General features: G+C 47.5%; 1 protein-coding gene across 1 annotated transcript in view; it reads right to left on the reverse strand.

Annotated features, from left to right (window-relative positions):
* Positions 1-13,516, reverse strand: part of SULT2A1 (sulfotransferase family 2A member 1) — a 25,437-nt gene extending 11,921 nt beyond the window's left edge. The window contains 3 exon segments of the mRNA XM_015410427.1: positions 3,287-3,341; positions 11,281-12,001; positions 13,405-13,516. Coding sequence (XP_015265913.1) covers positions 3,287-3,341; positions 11,281-11,531 — 306 coding nt within the window. The 5' untranslated portion in view covers positions 11,532-12,001; positions 13,405-13,516.
* Between the last annotated feature and the right edge of the window lie 9,556 nt (positions 13,517-23,072).

A 23,072-nucleotide genomic window follows, 5' to 3' on the forward strand; every position in this document is an offset into this window, starting at 1 on the left:
TACCTGGATCTGGCAACCCTAAGTAATGTGTGATAAGTTGTGGGGAGTCCAAACTGGGGCCTACTTGATTCCAACGGGTGGCCTGCCAGACAGGTCATAATTATGTAGGCCGGGTTCATGTGTGGAAGTCATGACTCACACTGCTTTTATGCACTGTGGGGCAGGATAGATGAGCCTCAGAATTCTACTAGGTGGCACTGTATGTAAACAAAATGGCAGAACAATGAGTAAACAAGTCCCAATGCGCACCATGTGGAGGAGACCAGTGTTCCCTTTAAGCTGAGTTCGCGTGAGCCAGCTCACAGTTTTTTAGCCTCCGGCTCACGCATTTTTGTCTTCGCTCAGGAAGGAGGGCTCCGGAGCCAACTGATTTCTGCAGTAGCCAAATCCCTCGCTCACAACTTTCATGCCCGTAGCCCACAAAGTAGAACTTTTGTTCAGAAGACTCCACAGCTTAGGGGGAGCCTGGAGACCACGGTGGCCTTCACGGAACAGATAAGCCTGACACCACACATATACACATTACAAAGCCATGCACCCACCTGTGCAAAAAATGTCTCTTCCTGGGATGTGCAGAGAGCAGCAGAGGTGAGAAGTGGTAGTGGTAGGGTCACAGGGATCGGTGGGAAGCTGTGCTCATGCGCATGAGGAGAGCTGAGGCCTGAAGCTCACTATTCCCTTTGCCTCTCCTGAAGACCTCAAGCTGAGGGTTTCTCCATCTTCACAAGAGCCGTACCAAGAACAGGATCCTGAAAGCAAATCATTAACAGAAGACCCAAAACAAAGTCCATTGAGCCTTCCCTGAGCTTGGCTTTAAAAAAAAAAAAAAGCATGTGTGGGTGGAAATAATGTGAATCAGATGTTATGACTCTCGTTTAAGGACAAGGTTTGTGGGGTGTGTGTGTGTTGTTTTGCCTTCCCCTCTATGGCTAAAGCTTGTGTTTTTGTTCCCGCCACCCACTTACCCCCTGCCTGTGATGTAAAAATGTACAAACCACCCCCGCCACATGGATTTTCCTTCACCAAAGCTCCTGGTTTATGGGTTTTAATAAATATTTTTTAAAAAAAAAACCAAATCTTGCTTTTACTGTGCATAGCTTTGCTGCTATGGACTCCACTCACAACGTGGACTATAATCTGTTGACAGGATGGCACTGCTGGGGCCTCAGAAGCTACATATTCTCATCCTCCTCTAATCTTTTTTGTTCCATGTTAAAGGAAAGAATTTCCTCAATGGGTGCTCTTAACTGGTCATGTGGAAGCTTCCAGGCCTACCTCACCACACCACCATAACCTTCCACTTTCCCCTGATCACTTTGCTCCACAAGGGGACAGGCCTGTGTGATTTCCCCATTGCTGCCATGGCGTGAGGAGGGTGGGGTTTGGGGAGGGGAGGGACTTCATCTATATATCTAATAGCCCAGGGTCCCTCTGTGTGCAGATACTTATTTCTGCAGAACAAGGGCACCTGGAGGCTAAAGAGATTTTTCTGCACACTTGGAGTACTCTCCAAGGTTGCAGAAAAATGCAAAAAGATAAAAAAACACACAGGGGGGTTGTTAAACCCTCCCCCCAAATAAAAACATGCGTTGTCTGCACTTGCGCAGTCCGAACTCGTGGTTTCTGGCACCAGACTTGGAGCTTCACTCAGTGGCCAGCCTCCCCGCGGCCAGGAAGACATCCTTGGAGTAACGGCGCTGGGTCCTTCCCAGGCAGCTGGCCTCCCCCCTGCAAGGTAGCCCTGGAGCTGCGGGGCAGAGGATGCCACCGCCAGATCCCTCCCAGGCGAGCGGCCTCCCCACTGCCAGAAAAACAAGAAAGCTGCAGAAAAGGAGGCTGAAGAGGGGGGGTGAGAGAGGGGGGGCCAGACTGAGAAGGGGTGGGGGAAAGAGGACATTGTCTGAGAAGAGCTGGGGTAAGACAAGGGTGAGACATAGAAGTGGTGAGTGGAGAAAGGGGGTGAGAAAGAATTCCTAGAGAAGGGGGTAGGGAGGAAAGCTAACACAGACGGGTTGAGAGGGGGAGGTGAGGGAAGCTTGATAGATAAGGGGTGGGTGAGGAAAGACAGGAGGGAACGTTGACAGAGAAGGGGGGAGAGGGAAGCAAAGGTGAGGGAAATGCCCCCTCCCCGCATGTTTCTTGCGGGTCTCCCCTTGTAAGGGTATAATGCCATAGATCCCACCTTCCGAAGTGGCCATTTTTTTCAGGCGAACGATCCCACCTGGAGATCAGTTGTAATAGTGGGAGTTCTTCGACTGTCACCTGGTGGTTGCCAACCATAAGTGTGGTCGACATGCCACTGGTAATGAACCCCCCTCTACACACAGAAGCTTTCTTCAATACTCTGTTTTCAAATTGCTTTACTACTCGAAGGGTAGAAACTTATCTCTGATGTTATTTCCTTAGTCTATGTATCACACGTGTATCCCCCACACTTCTTACGTTTTCACAGCTTAGCTACAAACAACTACTTAAGTATTTAATTCCCAAACTGTTTAATGACTGTTATTACACAAGACACATTCTTAAGAATAGGTTCTCCTCCTACAGACCGGTATGTATTTTAAGAAGATGGATATTTTCTGCTTGGGCTGTGGAACTCTTCATGGCTTGCCATAAGGAGACTAACAAAGGTTGCTATACCTTACAAAAGACTTCCCTTACAAAAGTAGGATCTCCCCCCCCCCCAAATGAACTCTCAAAGGGCCATATTGAGCAGACAGAAGCATTTTTGTCTATAGAGGAGGATCTCCATGAGGAGAATCCAGTTTGTAACAGGTCAACACCTGTTGTATCTCAAGTAGGTTTGCTATCCTCCAGGTGGGACCTGGGGATCCCTCGGAATTACAGCTCATTTCTAGACTGGATGGAGATCAATTCCCCTGAAGAAAGTAGCAGCTTTGGAGGGTGGACTATACAAGCATTGTACCCTGCTGAAGTCCCTGTCCTCCCTAGGCTCCATCTCTAAATCTCCAAGAGTTTCCCAACTTGTATCTGTCAACGCTATTCCCCACCACCCCCCGCTGGTGGCCAGGGCCGGGGGGACCTAGCAACCCTATGTATTTGGAGTAACTGGATACTCTTTTGATAATATCTCTCTGATCCTCCATTTATTTTTCAGTTTGTCATTTGCAAATGTTTACATATGATGCTTTGATACTATTTTACCATACACCTTTTTATGTTACCCCACCATCTGTGCTATTAAATTCTGAGTTTGCTTTTTCAAAGGGTTATTTTGTCTGCTTATATATTTCCTTCTGTGTTAGCATGTGTACCTCTGTGCAGTAGTTTCACTTTTAAAATGGTGTTTGCACGTGTGTTCAACATCTGAAAACAAACTGCTCTTTTACTTCCTCTTCAGAAGTATATATTCACAAGTGGGGAACCTGCAAGGACTTGTGGGGGGGGGCATCACCTTCCCCCTCCCCCACTCTTTCTTTCCCTTCTTTGAAAGCCTCCGTAACCTCTCCCCTTTTTCTGCTTCTATTTCTCTTTCTGACCCACCAGCCAACCTCACTTTATCAGCTCCCCACCTTCAGCTTTCCTTCCTTCTCTCCGTCACAAGATGTACCTGAAAAGAACTGAAGTCTCGTGGCACAGTGCTGGCTGCTGGGCCGGGCCACGGAGGGTGCTTCCCTTTCCCCTGTATCTCCCCTCCCTGCATTATTCCCTTTGACCCCCATATACTTACCTTTCCCTGCTTTCTTCTCGCCTTCCCACCCACCAGTCAACCTACCTTTTAGCTGTATTTATTTGCTTCACTTATACCTCACCTTTCTCCCCAGTCGGGATCCAAAGCAACTTGCATCATTCTCCGCTCCTCCATTTTATCCTCTCAACAAACCCGTGAAGTAGGTTAGGCTGAGAGTGTGTGACTGGCCCAAGGTCACCCAGCAAGATTCCATGGCAGAGTGGGGATTCAAACACAAGTCTCTCAGATCCTAGTCTGAAACTCTAACCACTACACCACACTGGTGTTCATGGTTGCTGAGCAATGGCCACTGAGGGCATTCATTTCTTAAGGCTACAGGCACTGCTTCTATTATTTTCAGGGGTTAAACCCCCATTTGGGGATGATTTTTTTCTCCAAACCTGCATCTTTTCTCAGGTTCAGGTTTTGTCTGTTCATAGCTCCAATCTCTAGATTTAAGTAGCCATGTTTAGAATTAGATATAATGCTAATGAGATGTATATCAATTTAGACAAAGGATCATTAAACTAAAACATACAACCCATTTAGATTTCTTTAATCTGGTGACGGAGTATTTCTTAACTGTCGCCACTGAAAACAAAATGGCCGTCGCCTGATTCTATAAATAACCAAGTATCCTGGTGACCAGGTAGGATGTTTGTTACCATGCCACCAGCGCAAAGACTTTGCACACAGAGGCCAAAAAGATGCTTTCTCCTCAGCTTATATAAAGTGGCTCTGTTCCATTCACTGATGTTGTAATATCTTTAAAACAAAAATAATTTCAATAATTCAAATAATTACAAAATCCTTATCCCAAGAAGCTCAGCCCCTGTACATTAAAGGTTTTTGCTATCCAAAATGAAGGGGTAGGAATAAAGATCCCCTGTGCTTACTCAGTTGTGCCTGCATGTTGTGCAAAACATTGGGAGGCCAAGGAACAACTACATTGCTCATTTTTTAAAAAGTACATAGGCCGGAAAATTTTGGGGGGAAGCATGGCTGTTTGCCCCGGGGCAAAATAACGCACGGTTGCACGAGCAGATGTCCCATGGGGGTCCCGTGGTTAGGGGGGAGGTGCCGATCACAGGACACTCCTGCGGCACTGCAAAGAAGTGGGGCCACGGGGTAAATGGGGCTGTTGTTTTTTTTAAACTAAAGTGTGCGCATGCTCCGTTGGGTGCTTGTGCGCATCCGTGGAGACTTGGGGGAAAAAAACCTTTTTGTGAGGGGACATGGGCGGGCGCCAGAACTACCACCGGAAACCCGATCAGACGCACGCCCATGCCCCGTGGTTTCCGGAAACTAGTACCTCGGAGGTACTAGTTTTTTACAGCGCATCTTCGGAGTGAAGCCTTGGGTGAGCCATGGGAGCTCTACGCTTCCCAGATCGCCTGGAAAATCCGCCTATCTTCCGTCTCTCTAGCGTGCCTAATGCTCCGTGTGACCGCAGCCATATATACACTGTATGCAAATTCTTGTGATGTGGAGTGACTGCTGAAGCTGGTAAAGCATCAGAACGCTTCTATTGAATTGTGGTTTAAAAAGCGAACAACAAAAACAAATGGCTCCTCCACTTGTAAGTAAAGATGCCTTGTCTGGAGCGCTGTTTTTATGCCCTAATTTGTTTACTTGTGGTTTAGGGTCAAGCTTTGATGACAATGTTGAGGATTTAGTGGGTGGATTAAATGCTAAAAGCCACCAGCCTGTGCCTTTAAGAGGCAAGTTCTATTAACAGTGGTTAAATCACACCAGCTCAATAGAACCACCATAATTAGAGGTAGAATGCTTTGGAATACCAATGGCTAGGAAGCAAACAACAGAGGGCTGTTACCTTCTGGGCCCGCTTCCCAGAAGTGCTTGACATGCCACTGTGGGAAACAGGATGCTGAACTAGATGGATGGTTGGACTGATGCTGCAAGGCGCTTCTGTGGTAGAGGAGGCAGCTGCTGCCATTCCTTCTCCCTGTTGCCCCAAAAAGGACTTCCCCCCTTTTAATCCAGGCAATTTAAAGCAAGGAATCTAGCACATCTGCTCGCACCAACCTTATTGAAAGCTGTGGGCTAATGAATATGTGCAATTAGGATATGTACAATTAGGAAACAGATAGTTCTTGTACCCCTATCAGCTGCCAGATTTTGATTTAGTAGAGAAATGTAGCTCTTGTGAGCTACTAACAATGGCTCTCTGAGAAGTCCCCCCCCCCCTTCACTTCAAAAGGGCGTTGAAGGTGAAGCCAGAACAGTCCAGATTAGAGTGGCCTCTGTTCCGGAACACATTCCAAATTAAATTGCCAATAATAATAATTAGCATTGGTTGGGATTATTTTTTCCTTCTGAAGACTTCTGAGAACTGTAGCGATTTTATCACCAGAGGCTAACCTTTGTGGAATAACAGGATCCGAACCTTTGGTATGTAGCGCAACAGTATTTATAAACAACTAATGATTCAAGATTTAAACACATCCAAGGGCAGCAAGGAGTCCTGTCCTCCATAAATGCACCCCTATTGGCCCCTTCTTATCAGGTATTTGATGGTCCCCCCACACACACACTTTTTCTTATCACAGGCTTTCTTGTAGCCATGGTGTTTTCCCTCCTTGCATTGGTTGGGGATGCTGACCTTAATGATGTCAGTCAGTCATACCTTTTATTGGCATACTAATTATGTCAAAGATGTGTTTTAAGCCCCACCTACATTTGAGGATAATCAGGGATTTTCTCACTGCTGCCCTCTAGAGAAAAGCCCTGGAAATTGTAGGGGAGCATCCCCTCAAGTAACCGGAACAGCACATCAAAGGTCACAAGTTGGTAGTGACCTGTCTCCCCACTAAACTTTGCTATCTCCTCCAAGCTGGAGTGCCACAAAAAAGGTAGCATATTGTACTATGGATGACAAGCCAGGACAGTCTATTGGCTAAGCTTGGGAGCCAGGAAGTCCGCCTCATTAACTGCCTGTCCCATTCTCTGCCTGGCCGATTGGGGAAAAGGTGACAAGGTCTCTGGCAGGCAGCTGAAATCAGGATCGTCGGTATAGGAACTGTAACTGGGCAGCCAAAGATTTGTACTGGCAGCAGTCTGGAATAGGAGCTATCATGGAGAGCACTGGGACAAGCAAAATCGAGAGCCCAAGTGGAGGTTTATATAGGATGTTAGTAATCCCACCCCTCCCTGTGGCCAGAGTTGAAGCCCACAAAGACCTAGAGAATGCAGCTCTCATCCTAAAGTTCAAACAAGCAAGGAGAAGGTTGCCAATAATAGATGGCTTATCTTATATCACTAAAAATATTTTTGCATAAAACAGATCCTGTTTATATTCTTCAAGGTTGCTTTTGCATGTTTGGTTAACTCATCCTAAAGTTGCCAGGTGAGCACTTTTTTGCCTGGTCCAGGTTTTGATTCTGACTCTCTGCCTTCTTTGCTCCAGGGGAGACTTTTGAATGGTGGAAATGGAAAGGTCCACTCAAGAGGTTCCTGGGTTCCACTGGCTCCTACACAGGAAACTTCTGTGGTAGAGAAGGCAAGGAGTCTTCTCTGGAGGATCTGGGGTGCGGGGAACTTCAGATATGGGGGGGGGGAGGTGTCACAGGGAGTGTCGCAAACCGTTGAAGCATCCTCCAGTCAAATTGATGTGGGGCCAAGGCCGGTTCTGACAGTGGTTGGAGATAAATACCCATTCTTTCAACCTGATCCTCCCCAATTATCTTGCATGTCTTTTGTAAGGGCGCTGAAACAATGCGCGTGAACTGCTGTTAGCATATATAACAACACGTTTCAATTGCCATGTATTATTGTTACCTGGTATGAACCCCATTTGTGTCCTTTGCACAAGATGGGTGAATGGACATTCTCCAGGTATTGGAGGTGGAGCTTGAAACCATTGATCCTCATGTAGAATTGGTCACCTGATCAGTGAGTATGGAGGTTCTTGAAACTTTATGTATTATGAAAGGCCCCTAGGAATCACAAGATCAAAAACTGCAATTAAAAATGGATTTGTGTTTAATCTGAAGTTCTGATGCTGACCTCTGTCAATGACATATCTCCTCAATGACAATATCTCCTCAATATCTCCTGTATTTTAATGAAAGTGCAAAGGGGAGGGGAGGGTGGCTTTGTGAATTGCTGATGTTCTCTGCGAGTTACAAAGGCCAGGGTCTCATTATCCAGGGCAGAGGGACAGGTATGCGTGTAAGTGCACATATGTGTGTTAATACTGGTAGGTAAAGAAGCACTCCCAGCACTAATTTCTGCACTTCAGGGATACCCTAGAGCTAGCATTACAATGCCCTGACAAAGATTTACTGCACCATACTAAGCAAAGGTTTTCCCTTCTCAGCCCAGTGGCATCGACTTAGGAGGATGTAACTCAGGCCCGTAGCCAGGATTTTGTGGCTTGGGGGGCAAATTGTTTTCTGGTGGGGCTGTCGTTATTTTTATGTCAGGTCCAATCCACCCCCAAGCCTGCTAATCAGCTGGTAAAGGTAAAGGTAAAGGTTCCCTTGCTCGAAAGCCAGTCGAGTCCGACTCTAGGGTTGCGGTGCTCACCTGTTTCAAAGCCGAAGAGCCAGCGCTGTCCGAAGACGTTTCCGTGGCCATGTGGCCGGCATGACTAAACACCAAGGCGCACGGAACGCTGTTACCTTCCTACTGAAGTGGTCCCTATTTATCTACTTGCAATTTCTTGCTTTCGAACTACTAGGTTGGCAGGAGGATCAGCTGGAGGGCTCTTTAAATCCTGCAAGGGGGGAGAGGGGGTGTGCACCATCCCCAGCTTCTTTTCAAAAGCGTCTAAAGGATCCCTTTAAATGCTTTTGAGGAAAAAACGGAGGGTCTGTGCGTGCACCCCCCATTCTTTAAAAAAAATCTTCTAAAAATCTTGTGGGGCTGGCCCTTTAAGGAAGGGGGCTGAGCCCCCAACAGCCCCATTGTAGCTACAGGGCCAGATGTAACTCTGCTTTGGCTGGCTCTGTCAGTCTCTAGCCAAACATTCATAAAAACTGATTTTATTCCAAATTCTATACCAGCACCAATAAAATATAAGAGGACAATGTTGACACAATTACAGGTAAGCCAAAAAACCCCCCAGCAAATGCAACTAAGCCAATTTGCATACATTTGCTTATTTAACAATTTTGCTTGTCCTAGCCCCAAAGACAAAAGTTGCTTAGAATGCTGAAGCTCCTGCCCTCTGACCGGTCGAAGTGTTATTCGACTCCACGCTGCAATTTGTGAAATTTCGCTAGGCATGGCTTTCAAACTATCATTGCAATCATAAGGGCTAGAGACTTAGAAATGGTAAAAAACAACAACCCAAAGACAAATCTTGAAAAATATTCAGAAGGCTGAGTTCTGCGCTGAACAAGATGTGCAAAATGCACAGAGCTCTGCTGCTCGAATCCCTTTGAGCAACTATTTATTACAAAGCACAGGCTAGTGTGGGGAGTTAAACAAAGGTGTGAACAAATTTTAAGTGCATTTGTACACAATGCACACACAGCAAAGTGGGACCACATACTGGTGTTTGTGCAAAGGGCATGCAAGGGGCACTTTCCATCCATCACAGTGCACACGCTGGACCAGGTGAGAGAACTGCAGAGTCACAAGTCTGCTAATGCCAAGAAACCGGCACCCACGTCATTCTTTCTATCCGTCCCGGTGTATCCGCTGGTGCTGCAGCAGGTTTGAGGGATGTGCAAAGCCCTTCTGACAGACCGGGCACTTGTAAGGGGTCTCCCCTGTGTGCACCTTCTCATGCACTGTCAGGTAGGCCAGGTCTTTGAAAAGCTTGCCACAGTGCTGGCACCGGTGAGGCCGCTCGGTGCTGTGGACACGCTGGTGCTGCAAGAGGAGCGAGGGCCGTGCAAAGGCCTTGCCGCATGCTTCGCAAGCATAGGGGCGCTCGCCAGTGTGCGAGCGGGTGTGGATAGCCAAGTAGGACGACTGCTTGAAGGCTTTGCCACAGGTCGGACAGGCAAAGGGCCGCTCCCCAGTGTGCACGCGCTCATGAGAGGCCAAGGCGTTGGACTGCTTGAAAGCCTTGCCGCAGAGGGCGCACGAAAAGGGCCGGTCGCCCGTGTGCACCCGCTCGTGGACCCGCAGGCTGTGTCCGTAAGCAAAACGCTTGCCACACACACCACAGACGTGGGGCTTGTCGTCGCAATGCTGCCGCTGGTGCAAGAGGAGGGCCCCCGCTGCCGCAAAGCCCTTCCCGCAGGCTGCGCAGGCGAAGGGCCGCTCAGAACAGTGCGTGAGCATGTGCCGTTGCAACTCGTAGGGCGTCTTGAAGCGCTTGGTGCAGGCCACACAGCGGTGGGGCCGCTCGCCCGAATGGATGCGGCGGTGCTCTGCTAGGTTGGACGCTCGCTTGAAACGCTTCCCGCACAGCTCACAGCGATGAGGCCGATCTTGCACGAGAGCGTGGCTCTTGTAGTCAGAGTGGCGCTTGAATGAGGCCTGAAGAACCCGGGGAGGGGGGGGGGCGTTAGAGACAACAACAACACCACACACATTCAGAAAGCACCACAGAATTACCGAATTCGTCCAAGGGACAGATCAGAATGGACTTTTCACACTGCTTCTGCACAGAAATCACTGCCTGCTGGTTTCCCATTATCATTTTGTTATGACCCTCTCCCTGGGTTTCACCACACGTTAAAGACCATTCTGTCCTCCTGCACCTTAGTATTGCCTCTTTTTTTTGGTACTCAGGTTGGAGGTGGAAGGAAACAGTTTAGGCATTATGAGCGTAGGCCGCAAAGGGCAAACAAGGCTGCTCAATAGGAGCCGCCACCACTGTTACCACCAATGATCCTAGTGAATGCTTGGATCCTAGGTCTGGCCCAGACATATCGCTAGGCCTTCCGGCGCGAGGGATGATGATCGGTGGAATAACGCAGAATGAGATCTGGAAGCACGCCATCTAATTTGTAGTACTGTATGCACTTTATTGTTAATTGCTAACTTATGTCCTAAATTATTTGTCTATGAGATTTTATAGAGTTTTTAAGTTTTGTGTATGCCAATTAGGTACATTGTACCATTTTGTTAGCCGCCCTGAGCCTGCTTGTGGGATGGGTGGGGTATAAATATAATAAATAAATAAATACATTTGGCTGGCATGGGAGAATCTTGGTGGGCGGGCAGGGGAAGGGCTACGATGTGTGTGCTTCCTTCCATGTTTTGGAAGGAATGGATACTGCTTTAAGGACAGCTCTATCTACTCCCCCCCCCATCCCCCTGCAGTTCCTATACCTGCACATAACCAGATATTCAGACTTTAGGGCTCTTTCTTCAGAAGGGAATCATCCTACCCTCTCCCGAGAGAGCGCGGCATTCCCTGTGAGATTCCTATAGCTGAGGAAAGCAGGTTGTATGAAACATTATATTTAGTTCCTCCCAGTTGCGGAAGTCTCTGCCTGAAAATAGCAGCTGGATTCTCTAAACCCACTCCAAAGGTGTCATCAACGGGCAGCGCAAGCTCTCCTCCCCCCCGGTTCCGAGGCCTCAGCTCTCACCCGTATGGCTCAGGGGAAATTACGATTTCAAACCACCACGTCCCAACTCCCCCACTTCTGCTTCCGCACCTGGCACAGCTGGCAATGGAATGGACGCTCCTCATTGTGGACCACCTCGTGGCTGAACAGCTCCCACGCCCGCTTGAAGGCCTTGGCACAGACGGCACACTGGAATGGCTTCTCGTCCACAATCACCTCCCGGATCTCAAAGTCCTCCCCCGCCCGGCTGCCGTGTTCCAAAAGCTGCTGTGGGTAGGGAGAGAGGAGTGCCACTTCTGGGGTGGGCGCCAGCTTGGCAGAGGAATATATGCCGTGCTCATCTATCAGCTGCACAATGTCCTCGGGGGTGTCCTCTTCCCCCCGGCTCTCCACGGACTCCTCACGAGCGTCCTGCAACTGGAGGCGCCTCCCCCGGGAATCCCCTGATTCCCCTGTGTTCTCCGTGGGTGTCTCTGCCTTGTGAAACACAGACTTTGGCTTCCGATGCTGCTGGGCCTTGCAACGGGACAGCCAGAAGAGATGCACTTTGGCCACCTTCTCTTCGGAAGCCTGGGCAGCGACATTCTTGTTTGGGGAGGGGACGCTGAGAAAGGAGGTCTTCCCAGAGCAGCCTGGAGAGCTTCCAACAGAGTCTGGCTCATTCTCACTGTCACTCCAGTCCCCCAGGGATACTGGCGGTTCTGATCCCTCAGAGCCATTTCCAGGCCTGTGGCTCAGTGAGAAATCTGGACTGGTACTGAGAGGAGGATTATCCATCATGGTGGGTGCCGACCGTCTGCCCAGCAGAGTCCTGTACAAAAAAGAGTAACTCATCTGAGCGTTTCTTTCTAGCATTCAAAGTGCTTTCCATAGGCACCCACACCTGTCCTTAAAACACCACGGTTAGATTGAATCAGTCTATTTATACCCATACTGCAGACGAGAGACTGAGGTTGAAAATAGCACCTAAAGAGTTTGTGGCTCAGGTGAAACTTGAACAAGTTCCTTTGTGGTCTCACTCTGAGCCACTACGCTAAGCCCACTCAAAGAGAACACATACTTCTTTGCTTGCAGTAGTCATCCAGCATGCACCCTGCTCTGGGTCCCATTTCGCTATTTATTTCATTTATACCCAGCCTTTCTCCCCAGTGGGGACCCAAAACAGCTTACATTGTTCTCTTCCCCACCACTTTATTCATCCAGTGAACAATATTAATCCAGCAAGCACCGTGGTCTCTTCAAGCTCTGGTTTCTTGTTTCCCTGAGCAAGAATGATGAGCTCAGTCATCAGCAAGTTCTAGAAGAGGCCTTCAGAATGGCTCTTGCAAGTGGATAATATTTTGCTGATATAGGAAGGTCCCATTCTAAAGGAGGAACATTCACACAACTGAAAGCATTTCAAGTTTCAACACAGGCTGCAACCTATCTGCAGATTTCCCAAGTGTGGCCATAGTGCACAGGTCTATTTTGCCACGTGCACATACACGTGCGCTAGAAAAGTGCAGGCAAATCAAGGCTTAGCTGTACAAAATGCACACTTGTGCACTCATCACCTGTGATGGCCAACATACATGTTGCAAACCATTACCTACACAGAAAAGGTCATATAGAATTCTGGTCACATTCAAATCTACTCTTCCTGAACACGCATGAGATATTTTACTTTTTGCTCCACAATGTTTGTTGGCACACTACGCGGTTATTCAGCTCCAAAGTCGAAGCTCCTTTCAAAAACCAATAAAATACTCCCCACAGACTTCCCAAACTGGATGGCGAGGGGTGGGTGGGAGGACTCTATTCCTCGTTTGCCAGGTATTGGGGAACGGACATTGGAGAGCATAGGCTTTGGGGTCGGGAAGTGTGGGCTTCTTCTGAATTCCGTTCTCCCTCCTTTTGCAATGATCAGTTTGTAAAAAGATACCGGTGTGAGTGAAGCTTCCCTAAAAAAACTAACCATACATCCCATTTCAAGGGCCATTACTTAGTGTCGAGGGGAGGGATGCGTTCTCTGTTCATACTTAGACACTATACTGTTCATTTAGCACATTCCAAAGCCATTCCAAACGGGTTCTGGTCTTAAATCCCAGAAGTCCCTCTCCTCTTTCCTTTCATGATTCCATCTAAGATGCAGTGTCTGTCTGTGTGTGTGTGTAAGCCTCAGAGCAGCCAGCATGCTTGCCCAAAATATTATTCTCCACATTTCAATATACTTACTTCAATCAATTTCTCCAGCCAGATTTAAGATTATCTGCAAGTGAAATGGAAGGCTGAATGTGGCACAACGCTCCTTTCAAAACAGCACGCTGCAATACTGTCCATTGCCCCGGGTTCTCCAGCCATCCAGTGGAAACTAATGCAACAAAAAACAGTTCTAAGAGTAGACTGGATTCTTCAACAATTGGCAAGCATGGTAATAAACAATTAGGAAAACTCAGCCCTGGAGAACAAACTAACCTATCTGGTAATGCTGGGCTTTCTAATAACATGCATAGGGCAAGATATTAGCCAGGAGATAAACTATGAAATCTGTCCCTTTGACAGTCTTCCTTTTAGCATGGCCATCCCTAAGAGAAATCTGGCAATTTGGGAAAACATTCAAAGAGCCTTTGTTGTTATAGAATCATAAAGTTGGAAGGGACCTCCAGGGTCATCTAGTCCAACCCCCTGCACAATGCAGGGAATTCACAAATACCTCCACCCTCCACACTCATAGTTACCGCTGTTCCATGCCCAGATGTATTTCTGACTGTCTTATTCTGATGGTACAGAAAATCAGATTTTGTTCAACAACAAGAATATATGATGGAATTAACCCCTTGGCACAGAGAATAACACAACACAGGACTGGGGCAAAAACACCTGTAATAAAATTGAGAAGCTGATTTGCTCTGAGGTGTATGAAGAAGTTATCACAAGACGACTGCGGCTCTCACAGACAGTAAAAAAAAATAACCCGCCTCCTACTTGAAAAAAATATTTAGGAGTGGAGAAAGGGATAATACACCCTGCATTCTTTGTGTCCAACGCTCCCTCTAAGGTGTGCAGTCTTGTGAGCAAAAATTTTACTTGTTGAGCTGCTGGCATCAAAGTTGTGAGCGAGCGATTTGGCTGCTGCATAAATCAGTTTGCTTTGGAGCCCTCCTTCCTGAGCTAAGACAAAAACGTGTGAGCCAGAGGCTGAAAAACTGTGAGCTAGCTCACACTTGACTCAGTTTAGCGGTAACAGTGTTTGTGTCTGGGGATTACATAACTGTCTTCCATAAATGTTTGGATAAGCATTTTGGGGGGGGGGGGGGGGGGTGTCGTTCCACATCCTAGAATGAAGCCAAACGGTGTTTTCTGTATGGGGCAAATTAACGACTGAATGTTTTTTTCCTCACACCACTTTTCCGGGGGGGGGCGGGGTCTTTTACTCCTGCCCCTCCCCCTTCCGGCGGCATTTGCTGCCACAGCAACGCCTCCAAACGGCCCCGGCTTGTATCTGAGTTGCCTCCCCCCCCAGTAGAGTCCCACCTCCCACCCCAGGTGTTGCACCCCACCCCTCCCAGGCCAAGAAAGAGGGGGGGAGGGTGAAGCCATCCCCTTTTCTGCCTGCAGGGAAGAGGACGCGACTATGACTCACCCCAGAGCCGCCTCCTCCTCCTCCGGCGCCGTTTTGCACCAGCCCGCCCCCCCTTGCAAAAAAACACCACACAACAACAAAAAAAACCACCCCTCCCCTTCCTCTACGCAGACCCAGCAGCACTTCCGACGGCCTCGTTCCTTAGCTCCTCCCTTCCTCCTGTAATGCGCATGCACCATCTTGCACCCCTGGCGTCTGTTCACCACCGCGGGTCCCCCAACCTAACCACGCCTCCGCGTGTCTGCAGGTGACGCGCCTTTCCCCCTCCTTCTCCCTCCCGCTAGGGGCCGGCGCTTGACTGGTGTTAAAGACAAATCCCCGCAAAAAGGAATTATTTGGAGTGCCCCAATCCTGAATTAGTCCGCCTAAATGCAGAGCGGTTTACACTCAAGGAAGGGTGCTGGAGGAGAGCGCACTAGAATGATTTTGCGGGATGTTGCGCACAGTTGAGGAATCTCGGATCGGATATGCGGGTTGCCTAATTTGAGAATTTCAGCTTTCATTCAACAACAACAACAACGTCATGTAAAAAAATAAATAGAATACAGATTTGAAAGGCTCGCGGGTTCAAGGTGGTCTCGAGCGAGCCCTAAAGGAATTGCCATCAAACTTTCCGATCAGTTTTATTCGTTTCAGATGGCATTTGCTAGAAAGGGGTGGCTTTCAGGTTAGCAGTATTGGCGACTGAAATGGTGTCGCTCCGGTTTTTGAATTATACCATTTTTTTTAACAGAGCAAAGTTTGAGTCCACCTTGAGTGTCACCTTGAATAAAACTTTGTTGGTGTTAAAAGTGCCACTGGACTCATTGTTCTGCTTCAGACCAATGTGGATACCCATCTGGATCAACCCTTTTTTATTGCAAGGGATGTGTCCACTTATTCTCTTGCATGGCACAGACTATTTTCATCTTCAAAAGAGCTTCAAAGAGAGGCCCCTAAGTGAAGTTACAAGTTTATATACTTTTAGGATTCAATTGGGACCAGGGCTTTCTGTCCCAACGAAATTAGAACAGCGAAGATTGTGTTATCCTTATGCTCCCCTGAAAGGTACTGTGCTTGACTACATGTTTGAACTTTGCACAGATTTTCAGGTAGTGTGCTGGGCCTCCATCTGATGAAGTCTGCACAAAATATTATATATAAATAAATTTGATATTTAAGATACTATAAGTCTGTATTCTGGCCCTTTTAAAAACTGAATCTTAAAACAACATAAAAACAAGATTCCTCAAAACCCACCATGTGGAATGCAGTGCATTTAACTGGAATGCAAAAGTATGCAGCAAACTGAACCACAGTGGGCAGATAAAATCTGTAAGAAGATGATGGGGCTGGGATGGAATCTGAAAGAAAAACTGTAGAAAACTGGCCCTCAAACATATGTTTGTGTGTGTCTGTGTCACATGGTATACAGCAGGGGTCCCTAACCTTTTTGAGCTTATGAACACCTTTGGAATTCTGATATGGTGTGGTGGGCACAGCAACCAAATGACGGCTGCAGCTTAACTTCAGTCACACAGTGAAGATCCTTCTGCTGTGGTGGCAATGGCTGTCAGATCCCTCACTGGCAACCCTACCTTTCCCACCCACTTCCTAAAAACACTTGATGGGCACCAGAAAACATGTCAGTGGGCACCATGTTGGGGACCCCTGGTCTAGAGACAATAAGGACAAGGTTGCCCATAGTTTCCCTCCAACAATTAAAGAAGAGAATGGAAAAATAAACTTTAAAAATTAAGATGAAAGGCTTCAGCCGCCATATGCTTTCTGTGAGTATATCAGTCCTCGGTGATACTCTGTTCCATCTGCTTGAAGGTAATTCTTCCGAGTCCAAATTGTATTAAAAATATACAGAACTTGCAGGCTCGGGAATATTATTCTCTCCCAGAGGACTGATTTCAGTGCATCTTACTGCTATCTGTCATGCTGGTTTGCTGTGTTTACTCAGAGTGGGGCTTACTCACTAATAAAGGTATTCAGGGTTGCCAACCTTCAGGTGAGGCCTGGAGATTTTCCAGAATTACAACCAGGGCTTTTTTTGTAGAAAAACCCCAGCAGGAACTCATTAGCATATTAGGCCACACCCCTGACAGCTCAGCTCATTCACATATTAAGCCACACCCCCATGTTACCAGAAGTGTGGTCATCCAACCACACCCACCTTTTGCTTCTTATTCTCTTTACCTTGTTGTCAAAACCCAGGGCTTTTTCTTGGAGCAGGAACTCCTTTGCATGTTAGGCCACACCCCCAATTGTAGCCAATCCTAATGAGTTTCTGCTGTTGGGTGTGGTCTATTATGTTAATGAGTTCCTGCTGGGCGTGGCTAACTTGGGAGCCAGCCGGAACTCCATTCCTGTGCGTTCCTGCCCAAAAATAGCCCTGATTGCAACTGATCCCACCTTTCCGTCTCCAAAACCTGCCCTTCTCAAGTTCCACCCCCAAAATCTTTAGAAATTTCCCTACCTGGAGATGACAACCCTGTCTGGAATGTAAAGGATATATTGGTATGTATCCTAGCTAGGGATGCCGGCAGGCCTGTCCTGTTCCTTTAACACACTTAACTTGTGTAAGGGCGGGATATATATCAAAATAATGAATAAATAAATAAATGTACATCTGAAGCTTTTCAGGGCATGGAGGTAAATACTACGAAGAGAAGAGTTGGTTTTATACCCTGCTCTTCACTACCCAAAGGAGTCTCAGAGTGGTTTACAATCGCTTTCCCTTCTCTCCCCACAACAGACAACCTATGAAGTAGGTGACGCTGAGAGAGCTCTGAGAGAACTTGTGACTGACCCAAGGTCACCCAGCAGGCTTCATGTGGAGGAGGAGTGGGGAATCAAACCCGGTTCTCCAGATTAGAGTTCGCTGCTCTTCACCACTACACCAAACTGGCTCTCATCATCTGGTAAGTAACATTCCATTAAGCATAGGCTGAATGTGAGTAAGGAACCATAAGATGCTGGCAAGATGTCAGAAAAGCTACTATTCAACACGTGGAAGATTATGGGAATAGAATGAATGGCTCTTCACTGGTTTCCACCTTTTTATGTACATGAATTCAGAGAGTCACTGTTGGACATCTGTTTGGGTCATGGTACATGGAGTGCTGGCGCTTTTTGCTATTTATGTTTGACCACTGAACAAAATTATTAAGAGCTTTGGAGTTAGGTATCATCAATATGCTGATGACATCACAGTTATTTATTAAAACATTCCCAGCTTTTCCTCATGAATGAAGGCTCCTTACAATAATATTTCTTTCATTAAGCCCCTGAAAGCTGTGCTCTCCGACTCTTTGGCCACTTCCTGGCTGTCCTGATCAAATGGATGAAGGGGTACAATCTGGAGTAAGAACACAGAGGTGTTGTTGGTGGGGAAGGATAACATCCCGGAAGGGATTTACTTAATGACCTGAAACTATCCTTAACAGACTTTGTTAAGAGTTTAAGGTGTGTTTAATCTATGCAACTGTGTTAAAAAATAGAAAAAAAGCAGTGGCCATTTGGGCAAGACTGAACTCGCTGTGCTGATACATGCTTTGGTAACCTGTAGGCTAGACTATGTTATCATGCTGCATGTGGGGCAGCCCTTGAAGACCATTTGGAATCTTCAATTAGCATAAGACACAGCTTGCCCGTTTGTTAATAGGGATAGACTCTTGTATCATACAGCACTGTCTTTAGAACAGCTTCAGTGGCTTCTCATTTACTTCTGCCTGCAGTTCAAGCCTTTCGCCACCTAGGATGCACACAGCTAAAGAACCATCTCTCCCCTTATGAAGCCGCAGATATTGTTAACAGTGCTCTCCCTAGACTGGTTCAGTTGGCTACAACCTGGTTTTGTGTCTTCTCCATAGCTGACCCTCAGCTGTGGAATGAGCTCCCCCTGGAGGCCTGTCTGATCCTGTTGCTGGAAAAAGAATATTTGTATACCAATCTGACACTAACAATGGCAGTGTTCAGAAACCATTCAGGGGAACATTTTAATCTTCCAGGACATGCTGATCTAAAAGTTATTATTCTCTTTCAAAAGAACTTCAAAGGGAAAATCCAATGCAAAAGTCCCGAGTTAGAATTCATCAAGAACTTTAACGCAGTCTTCCCCCCAGCCTCGAATATGGATCTTGGTTTCCTCATTCACCCTGGTAGAGGAAGCCCCACCTCTGAGAAGCCCCCTCCTGGTGCCACTGGTGCTGGCATGATAACATCACCTGGGAGTGACGTCATCACGTTTCTGACGTCAGGGGCCATGCTCTAGGTTTCGGGCAAAACTCTGTGGTTTTCAGGCCCAAAGAACCATAGAGTTTTGCCCAAAACCTAGAACGCTGCCCCCAAAGTTGGAAATGCGATGACACCACTTCTCGGTGATGTCATTGTCTCCTGTGCGCAAAGCTCAGGGAAGGATCAGGATGGAGTCCCCCTGCCTGCAGCCAGGTATGACGTCAGGGGCCATGCTCTAGGTTTCGGGCAAAACTCTGTGGTTTTCAGGCCCAAAGAACCATAGAGTTTTGCCCAAAACCTAGAACGCTGCCCCCAAAGTTGGAAATGCGATGACACCACTTCTGGGTGATGTCATTGTCACCCGTGCGCAAAGCTCAGGGAAGGATCTGGATGGAGTCCCCCTGCCTGCAGCCAGGTAGGTCCTGGCAACCCTATGGCGGCTATAAGTCTAGACAGCTTCAAGAGGAGATAGGATAAAAATGGAGTAGAGGTCCATGAGTGGCTATTAGTCGCAAGGTATAGAGGGAACACTATGTCTAGGGCAGTGATGCTCTGTATTCTTGGTACTTGGGGGGCAACACTGGGAGGGCTTCTGGTATTTCGGCCCTGCTGGTGGGCCTCCTGATGGCACCCGGGTTTTGGCCACTGTATGACAAAGAGTGTTGGACTGGATGAGCCAGGGGGTGGTGGCACAGGCAGTTAAATGCCCGCAGAAATAGTCATCTTGAACAGCTGTAACAGCGGTTCGAATACCACTGTGGTCGGGGTGAGCTCCCGACCCTTGCCCCAGCTCCTGCCAACCCAGCAGTCCGAAAGCCCTTCGGGGCAATTAGGTAAATGGGTACCTGTCCGTAGGAGGACAGGGGGGTACCCCTCCCTCGAAATTGGCCTCCAGCCGAGCGAGGAATCGAGAAGCGGCGGCAACACGGCGGCGGTCAGCACGGAGGAGATGAAGAGAGGCAGCGACATCCCAAGGAGGCGGTTGGCTCGGCAGCTGATGACGTGGCCAGCAGGAGGACGTCCGGAGCCGCAAGGACGTTGTGACGCCCACCGCAGCTGTGCACCAGGGCCCTTAACCAACAGCCCCCGAGAGGAGTCGCCAGAGAGCCGAAAGAACAGCGGAGGCCACGGAAGCCGCACCGGAGAGAACTGGAAGAAGTCACCCACTCGCCGGAGAAATGAACGATCGGAGCCGGGAGGGTACCTGGTAGGGCGCCCCCCACCCTAGACGTACTGTGGCCATAGTTAGGGTTTCTGCATAGGTCTCTGCACCATGCACCGTGTAAGCCGCTCAGAGCCCTTCGGGGGGTGAGCGGGGTATAAATTGAAAGTATAAATAAATAAATAAATTGGCTTGATCCAGCATGGCTTTTCTTATGTTCTTCTGTTCACTGGAAAACCTAGAAAGATGCTAAGGAAACAGTTATTTTCCTGTGTTCAATTCAGCCCAGACCAAGTCAGAAGCTGATATCAGGTGCTGTTGCTGTGGCAACCAACGAGACTGAGGCTCTAGATACAGAGCCTTGGGATATGCATGAAATGAGGGAGCAGCACCTGTGGACCAATCCCATCTTAAAAACTACCTTGCAGCACGTTGCAATGGAGACGGTTCCTCCAGGGAGCAGGCCTCACTCTCGGTAGGCTTGCCACTGATTTGAATGTGTGTGTTTGGATGCAAGCTTCACCTTCACATCGTATTGTAGTAATTAAGATTTTAAAACCTAGTTACCCCTGAAGGGTAATTTTTGAACAAAAAAGAAAAAAAAGAAAGGAAAATAGTTGAAATCTAAACTATTGTTGAAACGTGTATTATAAAATGAGTATTCAAACAACCTCCTGTCCATCTAACGCTTGATGATTTTTATGCATTTGGATGAAAACGTTGTCAGCATGAATGAACAGCTGTGTAGGATATTTATTTATTTAGCAGCTTAGAACACCATTCTTCTCTTCTCCACTTTTATCCTCACAACAATGATCCCGTGAGGGAGGTTAGTCTGAGGGAAAGTGTCTGTCCCAAAGTTACCCAGCACGCTTCCAGTGGTGGAGACAGAATTCGAATCTGGGTCTCCCAGATCCTAGTCTGACACTCTAACCAGTACACCACACTGGCTTGTATCATGCCACCCCCCACCCAGCAGGGTTCATGTTTGGGTTTTTTTGTATTTGTGTTTTGTGTGTGCGTGTGCACCTGGAGGTCATGGCGACCTCTGGTGACTGACCCTTACTGGGGGCCTGGAGGATATTCAGAGAGCTGGCCGAATAAAGCCTGCCCCCACCTCCGGTATTCCTTGGAGGTCTCCCATCCAACTACTTACCACAGTTGACCTTGCTTAGCTTCCAAGATCTGACGAGATCAGGCTTGCCTGGGCTATCCAGTTCAGGGCATGTGTCTCTTTTTACTGCTGCTTACCAAACCAAAACTCTGCAAGTGGAGGAGCTCCCAAATGCCCATGGGGTGATGGGGCTACTTCCCCTGTTAGTCTCAGCTTCTCCTGCATCTGCTCAGCACAGCTGGCAATCCTCTCTTTATGAGCCCTTCTCATTTGAACTTTTTATATGGAAGGCACCTAGAAGGGTCTTGTCATGGGTGCCCCTCCCCAAAAGGAGACCACAGAAAGACAACGGATCCCCTGTGACGTGGCTAGCTTCTTAATACTTGCATCTCTCTGCAAGCCAACATAAATGTCTACAGAGCACTTGCCTGTTTTATATGCTGGGTGAATTTTTGTCTCTATCAGCATCTCTCCCTCACACCTTCAGTTCACATCCAGACTACGGCCTTAAACTGGTTTAACAGCCATTCCCATTCCCCAGGCCACAATGAGAAATATAGTTCTGTGTGAAAGGGATCTCTTCCAGAGGTTTCTCCACACTCAACAAAAATTTGTAATTTAGATAGAGCGGGTGGAATGTGGGTGGAATTTCCTAACCTATTACTTTAGCCTTCCTTCTTACCACCTTATAGTCCTTGGATTGGATCCAGGCAGCTTTTTCATTCAGTCTCTTCCAGTTCTCTCTCTCTTAGTAGAGCCCCCACCTCCATGGCTGTTGTACATGATCTCCAGCATAGACTTTTGGGTAATCAAGAGAGACTCCCCTTTCCTGTTTTTTTCAACTGCAGAAAAGCTAGTCGGACGTAATCCTTTGTTTTGATCAAGCCTATATAAGATACTGTGTTTAAATCTTCCTCACCAATTAGGAAGTGCAGTGTACATTTTCAAGGAGATCTAAACACGGCTGTCTTTCCAATAACCTGATTCTTTTCAGGCTAGATCGAGGTGGTCAGTCGTGTTGGTCTGAGGCAAGAGAACAAAGTTAGAGTCCAGTGGCACCTTTAAGATCAACAAAGTTTTAGTCAGGGTGTGAGCTTTTCTGTGCACGCACACTTCGTCAGACAATGAAATGGAATTGCAGATCGTAGCATGCAAAAGAACGAAGATGTTTTTTAACAGATAAAAAGAATGACAAGCTTGGTTTCTGGTTCTTATCTGTTTGGGTTCAACTGGGGGAGGGGAGCAGCACAGGTAATCACTGGAGATTGATGTAATTGTGAGAATCTAGTCATTAGATCCTTTCTAGCATGGAAGCAAACTTTAAAGCATCTTAAAGGTAAAGGTAAAGGTTCCCTTCCTCGAAAGCCAGTCGAGTCCGACTCTAGGGTTGCGGTGCTCATCTCCGTTTCAAAGCCGAAGAGCCAGCGCTGTCCGCAGACATTTCCGTGGTTATGTGGCCGGCACGACTAAACACCAAGGCGCACGGAACGCTGTTATCTTCCCACCGAAGTGATACCTATTTATCTACTTGCAATTTCTTGCTTTCGAATTGCTAGGTTGGCAGGATAAAGCATCTTAGCTGTGTAGAATATTTTTCTTGTCCCAGAACAGAGAATTACATTTAAATCTACCATTCCAAATTACATTACATATTCAATTATATTCTTAATTGTTAAGAATAGTAAACAGAGATTTTTTTTTTTAAGTAACATTTTGCTTCACTAGTGATACCGCTTGGCCCCAAGGAGGATGGGAGTGGG

This window comes from Gekko japonicus, unplaced genomic scaffold, assembly GCF_001447785.1.
Source record: "Gekko japonicus isolate JY-2015 unplaced genomic scaffold, Gekko_japonicus_V1.1 scaffold2021, whole genome shotgun sequence".
In the NCBI taxonomy this organism is placed as follows: domain Eukaryota; kingdom Metazoa; phylum Chordata; class Lepidosauria; order Squamata; family Gekkonidae; genus Gekko; species Gekko japonicus.